The sequence below is a fragment of the Atheta coriaria genome, unplaced genomic scaffold, assembly GCF_025399875.1.
Source record: "Atheta coriaria isolate IRGN ID8LTWV9N9 unplaced genomic scaffold, Caltech_Dcor_3.1 hic_scaffold_13_pilon, whole genome shotgun sequence".
Taxonomy (NCBI): Eukaryota; Metazoa; Arthropoda; class Insecta; order Coleoptera; family Staphylinidae; genus Dalotia; species Dalotia coriaria.
This window is the reverse complement of record NW_027045455.1, coordinates 158560-174258: the sequence shown is the minus strand read 5'-3', so window position 1 is coordinate 174258 and position 15699 is coordinate 158560. Positions and strand designations below refer to the sequence as shown.

At 43.1% G+C, this 15699-nt stretch overlaps 1 protein-coding gene across 9 annotated transcripts in view; it reads right to left on the bottom strand.

Moving 5' to 3' along the window:
- Nucleotides 1–3711: 3711 nt before the first annotated feature.
- Nucleotides 3712–15699, bottom strand: part of LOC135801823 (homeobox protein prospero-like) — a 40457-nt gene continuing 28469 nt past the window's right edge. For 4 of the 9 annotated variants that reach the window (XM_065315341.1, XM_065315339.1, XM_065315343.1 and 1 more), the window contains exons 3-7: nucleotides 11934–14351; nucleotides 11621–11863; nucleotides 10669–10823; nucleotides 6079–6238; nucleotides 3712–5781 (exon numbers count right to left, since the gene is read on the bottom strand). In XM_065315341.1, the coding sequence (XP_065171413.1) occupies nucleotides 5602–5781; nucleotides 6079–6238; nucleotides 10669–10823; nucleotides 11621–11863; nucleotides 11934–14246 (3051 nt within the window). In that variant the 5' untranslated portion in view covers nucleotides 14247–14351 and the 3' untranslated portion in view covers nucleotides 3712–5601. Of the gene's footprint in view, nucleotides 5782–6078; nucleotides 6239–10668; nucleotides 10824–11620; nucleotides 11864–11933; nucleotides 14352–14520; nucleotides 14559–15699 lie in introns of those variants that run through there. The other 5 variants (XM_065315348.1, XM_065315344.1, XM_065315345.1 and 2 more) reach the window with 5 other exon arrangements.

Below are 15699 nucleotides of genomic sequence, written 5' to 3'. Positions count from 1 at the left end.
TTGTTTGGTTTATCTTAGTTTGTAGGATGCACTAAGTCATCGGCGGTCATATCATCGGCTGTGTGTGTGTGGTGCGTCTCGTGTGTGCGGCCAGATCGACCGATGCAATCAACATCACCGCGCATTTGAAGTGATTTTGTGTGTGTGTAATCGATGCGATTGCATCAATCGACTGCCTTTTCTTATTTTTTATCTGGCGTTTTGTAGTTTTGGTTGCCTACGTTAACATGTTATAGATTATGATTATTACTGTGAGTTACGTTGTTGAAAATCAGACTGCTTTCGAACTGAACTCGTATAAATCGTACGTGGTGTACGTTTGGTTGCGTATTATTCCTGTAACTTAATGGTGACGGTTAACACCGCGTGCATTGCGAACTAATTTATTGTTTGATTTTGAAACTGAAGATGAAACCAAAAACATCAAACTGAAACGGAGGCACCCGATTCGTTTTATTTTTATGCATTTTACCAATTATTATGATTTTTTTCTTTTTTGCTTTTGCTTTGGATTACCAACAATTGTACATGTATACTACAACTCACACAAAATGCTATGTTAGTACATATTTGGACTAGAGATTAGTTTGATACTTAATTTCTTTTACTGGAAAGTAGATAAAAATTGTCGGTGTTTTTTTACTTTTGCTTGTTTTGTGATTTAATAGAGTAATGATACTTTTGTTTCTATCAATTCTTGTTGAAAGGGTTTTCTTACGTTTGCTTTTTTCCTTTAATGTTTGTGAATTTCCATAAATGTTGCTTTTGTTGTTTTACTTGTGTGTTTAAATGTGGTGATCAAGAACGATATACACTAGCAAATAATTGCGCTATAACGGTAGGAGATTTTTTTCGTCATAAGAAAATAGAATAAGGCAGATTTTGGTTTATACACACTCATATCATTTTTTGCTTCGAATTTTTTTTATTTTCATCATCATTTTTTTCTTCATCATTTAAAATTTTAAGGCGCAGAGGTGCTTAAAATAAGCTTGTACTTTTTTCGTGATATTTTTTTGCTCATTTTTGTTTCATCGTTTTTCATCAAATCGTTTTTGAACCGGTGACCTAAACGTTTATTTTAGCTTTAATCCGAACAGTGTTTCAAAACGCATTTGCCATTTTTAGTGTTCTGAGTTGAATAAGTTCCTCACTTGCTTTTCGTGTCGACATGTTGAGAGTTGTTGATTGAATTGTTATTATTTTTTCAAACCTGCAAAATATCGCGACGACTTGTAGTTCGAAGTCGCCCTGTAGAAAACGACAACACGCCGCACGCTCAATGCCGGGCAAGAATGGGGCGCATGTGCGGCACTGGTGAGCTGCGCATGCGCAAGCGCGGTGTGCGTGCGTCGTGTTATTTTACCGAATGTGTGTGCATATTTAAAACCAAACTTGTTGCAAAACGCAAAAGCACAACCGAAAATTGTGACGTTAGAACTGATATAACTTCGTTGAATAGAATACATACTTGTCATTATGTCATGAAAAAACGGCCAAAATGTTGTTTGTCTCTTACGATACGATATACAATGTGTTCGAGAAATATCACCGATTACGGTCGGTCTCGGGAATAGAGAAAGAAATGAAAAACTTACATTAAACATTGCATTATTAGTCTCGAAAATGGGTAAATACTAATTATATTAATGGGTGTGAATGTGTAAACATTGTGGGTGGCGATTATTCAAGAAACGGACCCAAAAACCATGTACTTATCCATGTGTGGTGCCTGCTGCAGTGGCGGCGTGTGTAGGGGGAGCTTGTATGTTAGTTTTGGGGGGGTCTACTGATTTACGCCTATACTGTTGCTTGAACCCTGCTTTCAATAAAACAGGGTCGGAATCTGCTCGGATTGACCTCAAAAATTACTTCTTACAGTCTCATCCAGAAAGCAATGTAATTCCTCCGCTATCCGCTAGGCGGCCATCTCCGACACGCCTAGGCGGACATTTTCTGAATTCATCTGTGGTCGCATACTTCTAGCAAATTGTCGCATTGTGATAAAATGCTATACATTTCGACAATTTGCCGCTGCGCTTGACAGGTTGTGCACCGTGCGTGCGCCATTAATATTTTGACTTTTCGGTTCGTTTTCTCATATTAGAACTTAAACGCGACACGCCGGTGGTAGTCCTCTAATCGATCTGTGATCAATCAATCTGATGTGAATCAATTAATAATTGTATCCTGTTTAGTTTGCTGAGACGGTGCGGGCTTGTCCCGCGCCTATCTGTTTCTCGGGGTATATTTGGTTTATTTATTCTCTTGTTTGTCTATGTTACGATAATTATAAGTCGGTTTTTTGTATTTTCTGTGTTCTATTGTTATTAGCGCGGCGATAATTGTGATAAACTGTTTCGTTTACTCGGAAAAATTGTTTATCGATTGTGAATTGTCAAAACCAACCGTATATTTTTGAGGTCTTGTGTGTGTCTGTTGCACAGATTAATTATTATAATAATAATTAAGAAGTGTTTAGGAATTGTTGCAACATCTCATGTTAAAAAAACCTTTTGGAGTTTTCATACATGAAACAAATGCAACAATCACTTGATACTGTTTTTATACTGTTTAGTTCTGTCATTGATTATTGTTATCTATTGTTTCAGTTGAGTCATAAGTTGATGATTATCCGTTATTGTAGTTCTGGTTTAATGTGACCGGTGCCTGCATGAATGCGTTATCTATTGCCGAGAGTTATATCCGTAAACTATTGAGATTATTCTGTAATTTGTGACACGTGGGCGTTGCTGCTGACTTCTCAGTTATTATTACTAAAAAACCTATTTTATAGCCAAGTTTAATCTGCAAGGAGTTATGCTGCTTCTGTATTAATCTGCTGCTAACTTTTTTTAAGTACTTCCATTTTTTGTAATCATAATATTGATGTGATTATAGCGTTAATATACCTCAGTGTTCCAACTTAATAAGTTAATCAGGCGGTGCGCACACAGTGAAAAAGACTATCAGTATTATTTCGTAAAATTAACATCCAATATGTGCAAAATGCTATATCAACTACATGCTGACGTATTTCACACGCAAGTACCTATTGCATTTTGAGAAAAGCTTAATTCATATTATTTACACCACCGTAATATGTATTTTACTTTGATTAACTGTATTTTTATTAAGTATATTTCTTTTAAAAGTGATTTGAAGTGTACGCTCACCGCTGATAACATCATGTGAAATTGGCAAACATGGCGTGCATTGCAAAACGGAAACGCAACGAAAAGATCTTCAGAAATCCAAACACATTAATTTTGATAACGCAACCGAAGTGCTCACGAAGCGACGTAACTCAAAATCGAATTTATTCGTAAATGAATGGCAGTCTTATAATTTCGGCAGTTAGTATGCAACTCGCAATGCGCACAGGTTTGTGGCATTCGTCTCGTAATTTTAATAGTGTTGTTTTTTTTGTTTTAGGAACAGGAAAATCACAATTTGCGCCCGGTCCGGTTGTGGACCGGTCGTGAAAAACTGCAAGAACGCTAGTTTTGCCAATCACACACGCGCATGAAACATTGAGGTTCATTTCACTATTGCATTCGAAATTAAACCGTTCTGAAGTGTTTCTTTACAATAAGATTCGCGATGGTTGCATCCGATTTGCAGTAACATACTGGTACAACAAAGTAACATACCCAAACATAAACATAAAACATAACAAGGACAAGGACATAACGGCACATAATAAAAAAATAAAATAAAATCAATTATATTTTCATTCATGATTGTACGTGATGATGTTTTTTTCCATTTAAATTAAATAATTGACTAGTTGCCTCACACGGTGTACAAAGGTGGACTACAATGGCCGCTCCTTTCCGAAAATAAAATAAAACAGTGCTCGTGAACGTAAGATTAACTTAAAATTAACTAAAAACATATATTATGCAGGCATCCCGATTAAACTAATTAGCAACTAGCCTTTTTTTCTTTTACTACAATAAAAATACAATATTAGAATGTGGAAATGTACAAAATAAACATAAATAACTTAACATAAAGGGCATGCCAACGTAATACAACGTATAATATAAAAACATCGATCGAATCTGATTCGAATCGTGTGGGCAAGTACGCATACGCAGCAGGACAACGCATGTCTCACTCAAAAAGAGTAAGACATGCGTGGTGCTATCCACGCAAGGTGACTTTACAGATCGAATGTCCCCAAAACGCAATCATTATCGATTCATGAAATGGAGACATTCGAGCGCAAATGGACTAGCTGTGTAATAATCAACTTTGGTTAATTAATCGTGGTACAAATAATACTTCAATATAAATTAGGCTATTAACTAAGTAATAATATATACACTTGTATGTACATGCATGTCCTGATTGACATGGCGGTGCTCTTTGCTGTCCCATCGCGAAAGTGTATCGAATCGGAAACACAAATATTTGATGTGGAGAGTTCCGTTAAAAATGAAACAAAGAATCCAACTAAAGAGAAAATAGACACAACGTAATCGTGCAGATTGTACTTTGACCGTATCTGATAGCTCGCTTACGTACAAAAACAAATGTTTGTATCTATTTTATCCCATCTTCACCTCGTTTTAGCTCCGTAATTATCAATTAATGCAATTATGAATAATAAATACTTGGTTAGCTTTTCCCGTTTTCTCGTCCGATATAAATTTTTAAATATCCGGTTATTTAGTAATTATTTATAATAAGATATCAGGTAAAATGATTCAATGATTAACTATTTTATAATCGATCGCGCGTGCGTGCGCGCGACATGATTGATTATATTTATAATTATTCGTTTAGTTCACGCTTTTCTTGTTTTTTTTTTTTGTTTTGTTTTCACCTTAATTTTGTAATTCACTGTTCGTCGCGACGAACGCTTTAGCCTGAGGCGGAGATATTTAGTAATTAACAATAGTCTTTTTGTTATTTATTACTTGTTTCTTGCATCAATTGTTATGCTTCACTTCTGCTTAGTTTTGTGCAATTTTCGTACGCAATCAAACTGTCAACCTAACACAATTTTCAACAACACCGCTGAAATCGCCCGGAACAAACGCGCACAGCGTTGCCCATCGCGATTCAGAACGGCTTTCTCCAAATATCATTTTAGTACTCTCTTTCTTTTACTCATTTTCACTCTTTCTAATATATATTATATTAATATTATTATATATAAACAATAAAACGTTGACAGCTTCATTTTTTTGCTTCTTTTTCATTTTTAATTTAAATTTTTAATAAACTTACGCACCATGCGTCACCGATTCGTTGGATTTTTTCATTCTCAATAATATTATGTTAAGCGATGGCGGTCATGGCGGCATGTAGCTCTGGTTACAAGCCGCCGCCGCTTTGTTATGTGTGTGATCTTCAGTTATCATTTTGTTGTTTGTTATTTCTAAATATGTTAATAATTAGTTGCGCGATGCGTTGTTAGCCAACGATGACGATACCTTATGTTTTTCGTGTTGTTGGTGGCTTCTTTTTCCCTGTTGCAGTTGATGTGTGTTCGTGTGTGTGTGTGTGGATTGGTAACGCGCGTTACCAAATGGCGATATCGTTACCGTTGGGCAGCGCCTCCGTGCAATGCATGCCGGCCGGCGCCGGTCACTCGAGCTGCTCCAGGAAGTTGGGCGATTTGAAGTACTCGGGCACTGGATCGTCCATTCGTGAGATGATCTTGTATATCGACTTCTTCCACGATTGTTCCGTATCCCTGCCTTCCTGGATCGCCTTAAAGAATTCGCGCAACGTTTGCTCCACAACAAAGCGGAAATTTGACGGCACCTTTAAACATTCAAATTATTAGTTTCATTTGCCAACCATAAATATAATATTATAAGACAAGACAAGACAGGACAGAAGAAATACATTAAGATGCAACGTGTTACAACATTCAAGGCATGATTATACATCCCCAATCTTATTGTACGTTGATTTTGTTAGATATAAACTGACATGCGGTGGTGTCTGGTGTTGTTTGGATGTGTTAATTAAACGAATGTACGGTTTGTTAGGCGAGAATAAGAGTGGGATTGTAATAATTGCCATGGTCCTTTCGCAATGGAAAAGGAAGCCACGAACCTGTGGGCCCCATACCTCGATGTGATTATTTCTGTTGTAGTGCAGATTGAGCACGCGGTACAATTCAGAGTCTCCACCGACGTGTAAGTCGTCGGCGTTCTTCGCGCCCTCCGACACTGCTTGCCTGGCGTACTTCTCCATTTGGATGTAGTAGAACTCCCTGCGGCAGAAAAAACAAAAACCGAATAAATAACAACAATCATAGATGGAAGCGAACGCGCGCAAAAAGGCAGCGTTGCGTAATTGCATTACCGTAGACGTAGCGCAACGGAAAGAACAACTGCTAATTTTGAGTGGCGCACTTCTGCCCGGAGTAACTTCGCGAACGAATCACGACGCTCGAGGTGAACAACGTGCAACGAACGCGTACGCGACAACGTATCGTAATTGCGTCTACATCGATAAACACCGTACAGCAGCAACACCGTACTAGTCGAGCACGTGGAGTACGCAAGTGGCAATTAACGAATCGAATTGCGAAGAAACACAACGCGCGCGAGAGAAAAAAAAATGGTGTAAGAGCGTACGCGGATTCGTGTCAACTTTAACTCGTTGAATCAGCCGTCAGCTGTTAATCGTCACGGGTCGTCGATGCGAGAAAACTCGACACTCAACGTGGCACATCACTAATTCACCAACTAACAAGATGCATTTCTGTATGTTGTGTATGTTGTTCGGTACGAAATCAAACCACGACTCGACATGTGTCGCTCTGGATTAATTTGTTTTGCGGATAGTTTCGATTTCGATATCGGTAATGCAGCGCGCGCTGAAATCGAAAGTGAAGTCATTAAGCGCGTGCATTATTAATTGATATTTTATTACGCAATTATATAATTTAATTGTAATTGTCATAATTTGCGGCCGGTCGCTTGATCAGAGAGTTAAACACTGCATTTGCGTGCGCGTTTTCGATCGCCTATCAATATTGAGCCGGCAACACACAACACACGAAGCATCGCCGTTTGCGGTGTCACGTCATACCCCGGCCCGCTCGCACACGCCTGTATGCCCAAATACCAATTATAGGCCAATTGGCCGTACATAATTAATACCGTATTAGAACTGGTAAATTATTTACTTATCAACTGTTGCTCATGGCGATTTGTATCCACCGAAAAATTGGAACAACTTGTAAATCGAGCGAATTTCTTTTTAACCTGGTTTGAGTTCAAGCCCGCATACGCATTGTGCATGCACGTCGTGCCAGCGACGACTTACAAAATACAAAGAGAGAGTCGCCGAGTAAGTCGCAAAGGTAACGCACACACCGTACACGTATAATCTTGTACCACCTGCCGTTAAAATTAAAATTCACAAGTTTCTAGCCGGCATGTAGTTCACTGCACCCTCGATTTGGTATGTATAGCACAAGCAAATGTGAAAATCGGCAAAGAAATGCCCTTTCTTACTCTTGCTGTGTGGCAAGTTGTAACTTTTCCCTTCGGAAGCGACCAACAAGGCGGTTCCCAAGCATATTCACATCAGCAAGTCAACCCTTGAATTGAGCGCCAAGGTGAAACCAGGTACGCGCAGCAATAGATTAGGTCCTAGTGCGCGCGCGAGTTTGCAAATGGGCAAACCGTCATTGCTGCCGAAATAATGTAAATACGAAGGGTCACACGAAGGGGAGCGTCTTGGCGCTTTCTTTGCGGCTTCCCGGTGCCGTATGCGATCGCAACGAACTTCTTGGAGACGTTACGCGCGCATGACAAAAGATTCACATCTGCTTTTTGATTTGCCCTCCTCAAAAGTCCACAAGTCTCTCGCAGCGTGTTTTTATGAGCGTTTTTCATGTATCACGTCCCCTTCGTAGTTCCCCGAACGTCTTCAAGACGTTTGCCATGCATTGTGTTTTATTGTACGCGTAAGGAACGCGTGCTTCATTGTATCGTTTTACACGTGCCTCTAAAATGAATTGAATGCTTTTCCTTTTACTGCTTATAAGACGATAAAAAGAAAGCTGTACAAACGAAAAATAAAATAAAAACGACCAAGACCCGAAAAAAGTATTACAATATTGAGTTATTGAGTTTGAGTTTAAACTTTTAACACAAATTTTAATAACTTTCTTAAATGACTAGTTGACGCAGCACGGGCGGAGACGATAATACGTATTTATGTGCGGGTTTGCAGCGATAAAGCCGACGAAAGGAAGTAACTGTCACGAGTCGAACAAGTCAAGAATTATCACATCTTTGCTAGCCACTTTCAACTTCCGCGATGCGATTACATATTTTGTGTTGGCATGTGCCGCGGAAAATTCAACATAAATCAAGCAAAGCACATAATATGATGATTAGAATGTGTGTGCGCAGTAAGTTTGAAATAAGAGATTTTGATTTACCAAGATAAGTTCTCATTACGAGCGAGGGTCTGTCTAGCGTGCGGTGTGTGTAAAGTATAGAACACACACACACACATACACACATATGATGGTTGTGTTTGAACAATGCGTGAACCCTCGCGTACTTGCTGTACTCGTTGACGGATGACGACGTGCGGCGATTACGGTAAGGAACGCGCGAAGCGCACAGGGGACAGATGTTCAATCGACTTGCATCGAAAAACCGTTACAACTAGTTTTCTAATACTTATTGCTCGATACGACCCTCACTGGGAGCCATACGGCACCCCTGGTGCTATAATTTTGTGGAATCATTTATTTCATTCCCATATATGGGGAAATATAAAAATTTTTGCAAAAAATAAAATTTTAAAACGTTGGAAACGCGTAAAAACGTTTATAACGTGCGCGAACCAAATTTGTAAATTGTAATTCTAATTGTAATCGGAAATAAGCCGTTTTGAGTGCTTGTTTCGTTTCCCTCCATTCACCACACTGAATTTCGCTCCCTCTATGCATATCGCACACAGCTATACACAGATTATATCATTAATTAATTACATAGTAATGTCCGGTAATCACCACGGCGAACAATCCTAGATAAAATGACGAGCAACGCAGGCGCACGTGAATTATAATTACAAATATAAGATTAATTAAGTTGCATCTGATCTTGCAAAGCTTTTCACTCAGCGAAAGATGCGAAAGAATTAAAAGAGTAGAAAAGTGAAATGTCTGGTTGGTAATTTTCAAAGACTTCTGCGCCCGGAGCGGCAGATCTCTGAGGTCTAAGGTCGTGGCCGCCGCCAATGCTGCCGGTTCCGCCATCACAGCGGCGCACATACACGCCGCTGCTCAATTAAAAATAACTTAATTAAGGTCTTGAGACTAATTAGTAGAGTTGGCGTTTTTATTTTTCTTCCCTTCTGCCCGGCGTTCCCGCGTGTGTTTTTTTCTTTTTTCTTTTTCATCTGCGAAAAGCGTGCGAGACCAACGACGCCGAGCGGCTCGTGCACTCCTTTTTCTTTTACGTCGAGCTCGCCCCGTGGGCTCGCGTTTTTCTTCTTCGTGTGTGCGCCCGCGCTATAACGCCGCCGCCCCCGTCTATCTAATTAACTTTGATGGTCGCACATTCGCGCACGTCGTCCACACATACAGAAAATCTGGTGTGTGGGATAGGGAAATTATGAAATTAGTCATTATGCAATTTGCTTCTCCGGTAAATTTTCATACGCGAAGCAAAAGAACGGCAAAAGCGACCTTTAAACGCGCATGCCTCTTTAAATTAAAAAAATTAATTAAGAATTTTTTTTGTTTGTTTACATCTACATATCATCTTGTTAGTTTTTCCAGACTCGAAATATATTTATTTGACAGATTTAAATTTAACGCAACCAATTTGAGCCCGGGAAAAAAGTATAATGAATAGTTAGTAATTTGTTTGATTTGGTCTGTGTTGAATTACCCCGATGTGTGCATTTTGCGGGCGTAACAAATTCAATCATCTGGACACGACGCGCCTCGCGGATTGTCGAGCGGAGAAGCAACGCGGTTTGTTTGCACAAAACGTTGTCGCACAACAAAACACACGACAAACATGCGAATTTAAATTCCCTCATTTCCCAAGTTCATCGAAGCACTGCAACACCGATGTGTGCATTACACACAGTGTGGTCAATGACGAAAACCTGCACAACTTTTTTGCGCTTCAGATTAGAGCTGAGCTCTAGTGTTGCAGTCGATCACGATGTGTGTATGTGAGTGTTTGTATTCCGGCATCGTTTTTCAACTTTTACTTGCCGGGATGAGAAGCGGATTGCTGCGTAGGTGCACAGGAGGCGCGCGCGCGCGCGCCGAGGAAGGCAATAAAAAAGACTTTTCCGGCAGTTTTCATTTGAAAAAAAAAACGAGCGTACGAGGTAACTATTCGCAAATGAAACCGTGCACACACGCACATGCACTCAAATGCCCGCCGTGGAAAACTGCTTTGTTGTGCCGAGGTAGTTTGCATTTTGCTGCCAACAAGCAGCGCGGTCACATATGCTTCGCATGCACAACAAGCCTTCCGGCGAAAATGGTACATACAGCTTTTTCAGTGTGCGCACGCGGCGGAGAAACAAAATTATTTTCCGCGTGTTTTCTCCCGACGATGTGCAAATGAGATAATCGTAAAATAGCAATTGTTCTTTCCGTTTCTGTTGTATGCAATTAAAAAATATATAAAAAAACATAATAGCACTCACCTAAAATTGGAGAACCACTTGACCAGCTGGGCAGTGTTGTTTTTGTTAAACTTAATGTCCGGGAAGTACATCTTGAGCACCGCCGAGCTGGGGTAGCGCACCCAGAAGAACATCAGCTTGGCTTTTCGCAGATGCATCGGCGTCAGAGTCGACGAGTTCACAGGAATTAAGGAAATATCAGCACAAATATGTCAGTTATAATCGTAGAAAAAAAGAACGTCAGCTGTACATGAATAATAATGCAACACCAAGATTATTAGCAAACGTTAGCAAAGGAGGGCAATTTCCTTTTTCCTATAATTGATCAAATTAGCAATGCGAATCAACTGATCTGGATTGTAATATGAAAGTTTAAAATTCGCAAAGTTATCGTGTAATCTTCACTACGTCACGTGCGCTATTCTCACAAGGTGTTCCGCAGAAAGGCTAAGAAGAACGAGTTAAATATGTATGCTGGGTTGGTCGAACGTGTCCAGAAAGTTACGAACCTAATGATAGGTATTCGTTACTTTGTTACTTTATTTTCCTATCCTTCATGACTCAATCTACCCGCGTCTAGTGCGCATAAAAAACGATATATCTGCAGATTCATTAATAATGCACGCGACTTCTTTCTGTACACTTTCGTGTTATTAATTATTTACGTAGATGTTGGTGGGAAAATTGAACTGGCTGGCGTGGAAATCGAAACGTCTTATCGCGGTATATTTTCCGTCTGTAATCTAGGACAGCGCGGCGTAGAAATTGATTTAAATCGGATTTAAGCGCGCGCATCTAAGGTTTCGACGATGACTTAAAGGTTAGACACAGAATTTGACCTCAAGCGATCTGATGAAAACCCGCAAGTTCCCTTTTTATATCGGATTAATGAAATAAAAGTAGAGTGAACGACTTGACGGTTTGCTAAGATTGGTGTTGATGCGTGAATGTTATTTTTGTATAAAAAGGATATTGTAGGCTGCATTCCGTCGTACGAGATGTCCCCGGAGTTGCAGTCGGAGTTTCGGTCGGCGTCCATGCTCATACCACCGTTGGGGCCGCGTATGTGGCCGTAGTCGGGCGATCCGCCGTGCTGGGCGGCGGCGAGGAGAGCCGGATGAAGTAACGTCGGAGGATGATGCAGCGGCGGCGAATCACGCTCTATCTTATGCATGCGTGGCGGCGAGGACGACGCCTGTTGCAAATAACCATGTAACTGTTCACACAAGGTTCACAAAAACGATTTGTACAGAATTAAGATCAAACAAACAAAGAGCGCGACGTACCTGCATGGCCATGTGGTGTCCATGGCTCGGTCCGTGGAAGAACGGGCTGTATGGTGAGAAAACCTGAGATTCGTGCAGACCCGGATTGGGGATGGCCACTGAGGTGGGCAGCGAAACGGGCAGCATGGGAGGCGGTTGATGGTAGGGTGGTGGCGGCCTCGGAGACGGGCACGAATTCGGCTCCATCGACGCCGGAGACATACCCATGCCGTCCTGGCCGAGAATGCGGCTGACCGTGCGCGGCGTAATGCGCGTATCGGTTACCTTATGCCGCTTCTTCTTGGGCGCCACGACCAGACTGAGGGCCTCGTTCTGCTCGGGGCTGTTCTCCTGCTTGGCAACGCAGAAAGGATGGTTCATCGCGTACAGCGCTGCTTGGCTAATGCCCGGCGGCTTGGGCGGCTGAAACATCGGAGGCCTTATATGCAAATCGCTCGTTTGTTTGGAGTGCATGTTATTCATGTGATGATGATGCGCAGGCATCATCGGATGGCATGGGCCATTTCCATTTACCATTTGTGTGTTGCTGCCACTGATGCTCCCGGTATGGGGGTTACCTCCGCCGCCCACACCGATTGAAGGATTTGCGGATGATGGTGGAGGTGCGCTGGGCCGTTCGGCTACCTTGGTCCGGGGAGATTTGCGGTCGAGCAGCTGAGACGCCATGAGCAGATCCTTGTTGAGCTGCTCCGCCGAGGCGGCCGCGTCGTTCTTGCACCGTCTCTGATGCAGGAAGCGGGTCACAATCGAATCGATGAGATTCGACAAGGAAGCGGTAATCTCGGATTTGAGAGCATCAGCGAGGCCCTCGAGGTCGGTTCCAGTGGGTGTCGTCATGTTGCGCATCATTGATAGCCGATCAGCAAAGTTCTCGGGTTTCTGCGAATGGTGATGCGGATGATGCGGCTGTTGATGATGGTGGCTGTGGTGGTGGTTGTTGGTCGGATGAGGAACTTGTTGGCTGGCATGAGACTGCGACTCGGCCATTGAAGCGGCGGCTGCCGCCTCCTTGACCATACGTGCCTCTTGCTCCAGCATCAGTTTGTGACTAACGCCCAAATACATGGCGGCGGCATTGCTAAGGTGTGGGTTTTCATGCAGCAGACCGTTGTGAAACGGCCGGCCACCCGGAGGACTAATCTTCAATTTGCTCACCTGCTGCGCCAACGTTGGCGGCTGCGTCGTGGTTGGCGTCGTTACTGACGGCACTGGCGACGCGGGCGCCGATCTTTTGCTCTGCTCACTATCGCTAGGTAACTCCTCGATCTCCTGACTCTCTTCTGATCCCTGGTCCATGCGGGTACACAGCTGCACGTACTTCTGCTGCATCTCGGCGAGCTGTTCCTGCATTGTGCGCAGCTGCGACTTAAGAGCGTTCTTCTCAACGCGCTTCTGCCGGATGGGTTCTTCCATCATAAGCTCCTCTTCGTCATCGATGTATCGGTCAGCATTGCTATCGTGTTGCTGTGGCTGGTAGAGTTTGCGCTTTTTGCAACCGTTTACCTGCTGCGGCGCTGGGCTGGAGCGCATACCTGAGACAATATTTTCCACGCGCGCCTTCTTCGCATCCTCTGGCTTAGCGGGGCTGGACGGCTCCACTTTCGGCGACGGCAACGATTCCGTCTCCATGCCGTTGAGCGCCTCCTCCATCAGCTCCGCCTGCTGGCGCTCGCCCACGACACCCGCCTCCACTAGGCATTCCTTCATCGCAACCACAGCCGCAGCATCCGCGGCGTCCTGGCTGCGGTCGGTGTCTGCCTTGTTCGGTTCGTTGTTATTGTTATTCATGATGTTGTGATCCTGTGCGCCGTTGCGCAGGTCGTGCTCCAGCGCGAGGAATTCGTGCTTGCGCCCCTGAAGGATATCGCGCAGCATGTGGTGAGCGAGCTGTTCGCCCGAAGGCGGACTCCCGCCGCCGTCCGTTAGACCGCCACCAACACCACCGCCACCGCACCGTATCACCGCGTCGAACTTCACCGAATCCTCGCTCTCTGTGTTGTTGCCATCCACCACTGGGCCCACTTGTGACACCGGCGTTGTCGAAGCCGGCGCCTTTTGTCTGCCGAGCAGTTCGTTTAACATTTTCGCCGGCGCGAAACCCGGTCCGAAAAGACCGAACTGTTGATGTTGCGTGAAGATCGCGCCGTACAAACTATTACCGTTGCCGAGGAAGGTCGGCCGCGAACTGAAGTTCGGTATCGACGAGTAGCTATTGCGTGGCTCGCCGGCGTCCACGCGCTGTCTGGTTCTTTTGCTTTTCTTCAGGAGTTTATCTGTGTACAAACCGAACTCTGTCTCCTCCTCCGATGACATTATAAGTTAAAGCGTTATTGGTCGTACCGGTTCCCCCTCTACGCAGCCCCAGGCAGATGAATTTTGCGGTGGCCCCCACTTAAGAATAGTCGCCCATGTCAATACCTGAAGCAAACGGAAAAACGTATTCTTTACATCCGGTCGGGTCGGTCTCCTCTCCTACTCACACGGCACACACATGCAACAACAGCAACAGCACCGGGCCGAAACCCAGCGCCCTAAAGGAAAGCGTGCGCAAGCAAGAGGGGAAGAAGCACGAGAGAGCTAAGAACACCTGCGGCTCCACATTGCAAACGGGCACAACTGTTGATCTGCGGCGGCCGGTCGGAGTACTCGCGTCGCACGAGTGCGCTTACATATGCGGCCCACACAAACGCGCACTCAAAACACACACTCACGCATACACAGCCAAAAGGAAGCAACTACTTTGCGTCCACACACACACCAAACCGCACGCAGAAATATTAGCATAAAACTTGGCGCATATTAACGCACTGTGGCGGTGAGTAATATGTCGCTATCCAGAGAGATACGGACGTAGGCATTCTTATTGTAATGATGCCTAACCAGCTACAGTTCTAATTAAATACGCAAAGGGCGAGAAGAAAACGGACGCTTTTTTTTTGCGCGCTTGCAAATCCAATCTCTTTCAGATTGCGCTCGCAACTCCACGAAGCGCCCCCGTTTGTTTGCATCTTCAAAAAGGAAACTGCTTCTTTTAACTTTTAAATTCACAAACGCGAAAAAAACTTGAAGACGGACGCCGCATTTTCATCATTCCTCGGGATAAATGTACAAAGTGAAATTGGCCGACTAATTAACTCATCATTAGTTGAATTTCCACTCATTTTTCTTAACCTCGAGGCACCAAAAGAAAAACACAACAACAAAGAATACAAAAGTCTTATTAAGCGGCGTTAATATTCCAATTAGATATGCGTATCTTCTTATCTGTTCCGAAAACATTTATTGAACGCAGCCATATGGCCGCACCACTTGAGCGATGTGTACGCGCATAGGAAGTGTAATTCTCACCAATAAATTACCATCTGTCGGTAATGCCCGCGCACTGTCTTATCGACGAAATGAAATTAGACTCTTATCGCGGGGCGTGCACTTCGTTCGATTCGCATTGCGTATACACACGCAAACTCACTTATCACGCATATCAATATTGCCGACGCTTTCCGAAAACAAGCTTCATACACCTACAAGTTTTATATTACGTCGGATTTGATTATTCTACAAATATGTTGAGTGTTTTACTTTACTAACTCCTATAGTAAACATATAAGAAACTTAGAATGTGTTTCTGAGTTTCCAGAGAAGACCCTTAACAATAGAAGCTTGAAAAATTAGATTTGCATTCGAGCGAGTCCCTCCTTTAAGAAACATATCGTGGGAATCGTACACATCTTAGGGTTGCCGGTATTATCCTCAACTTCTTCTGCAA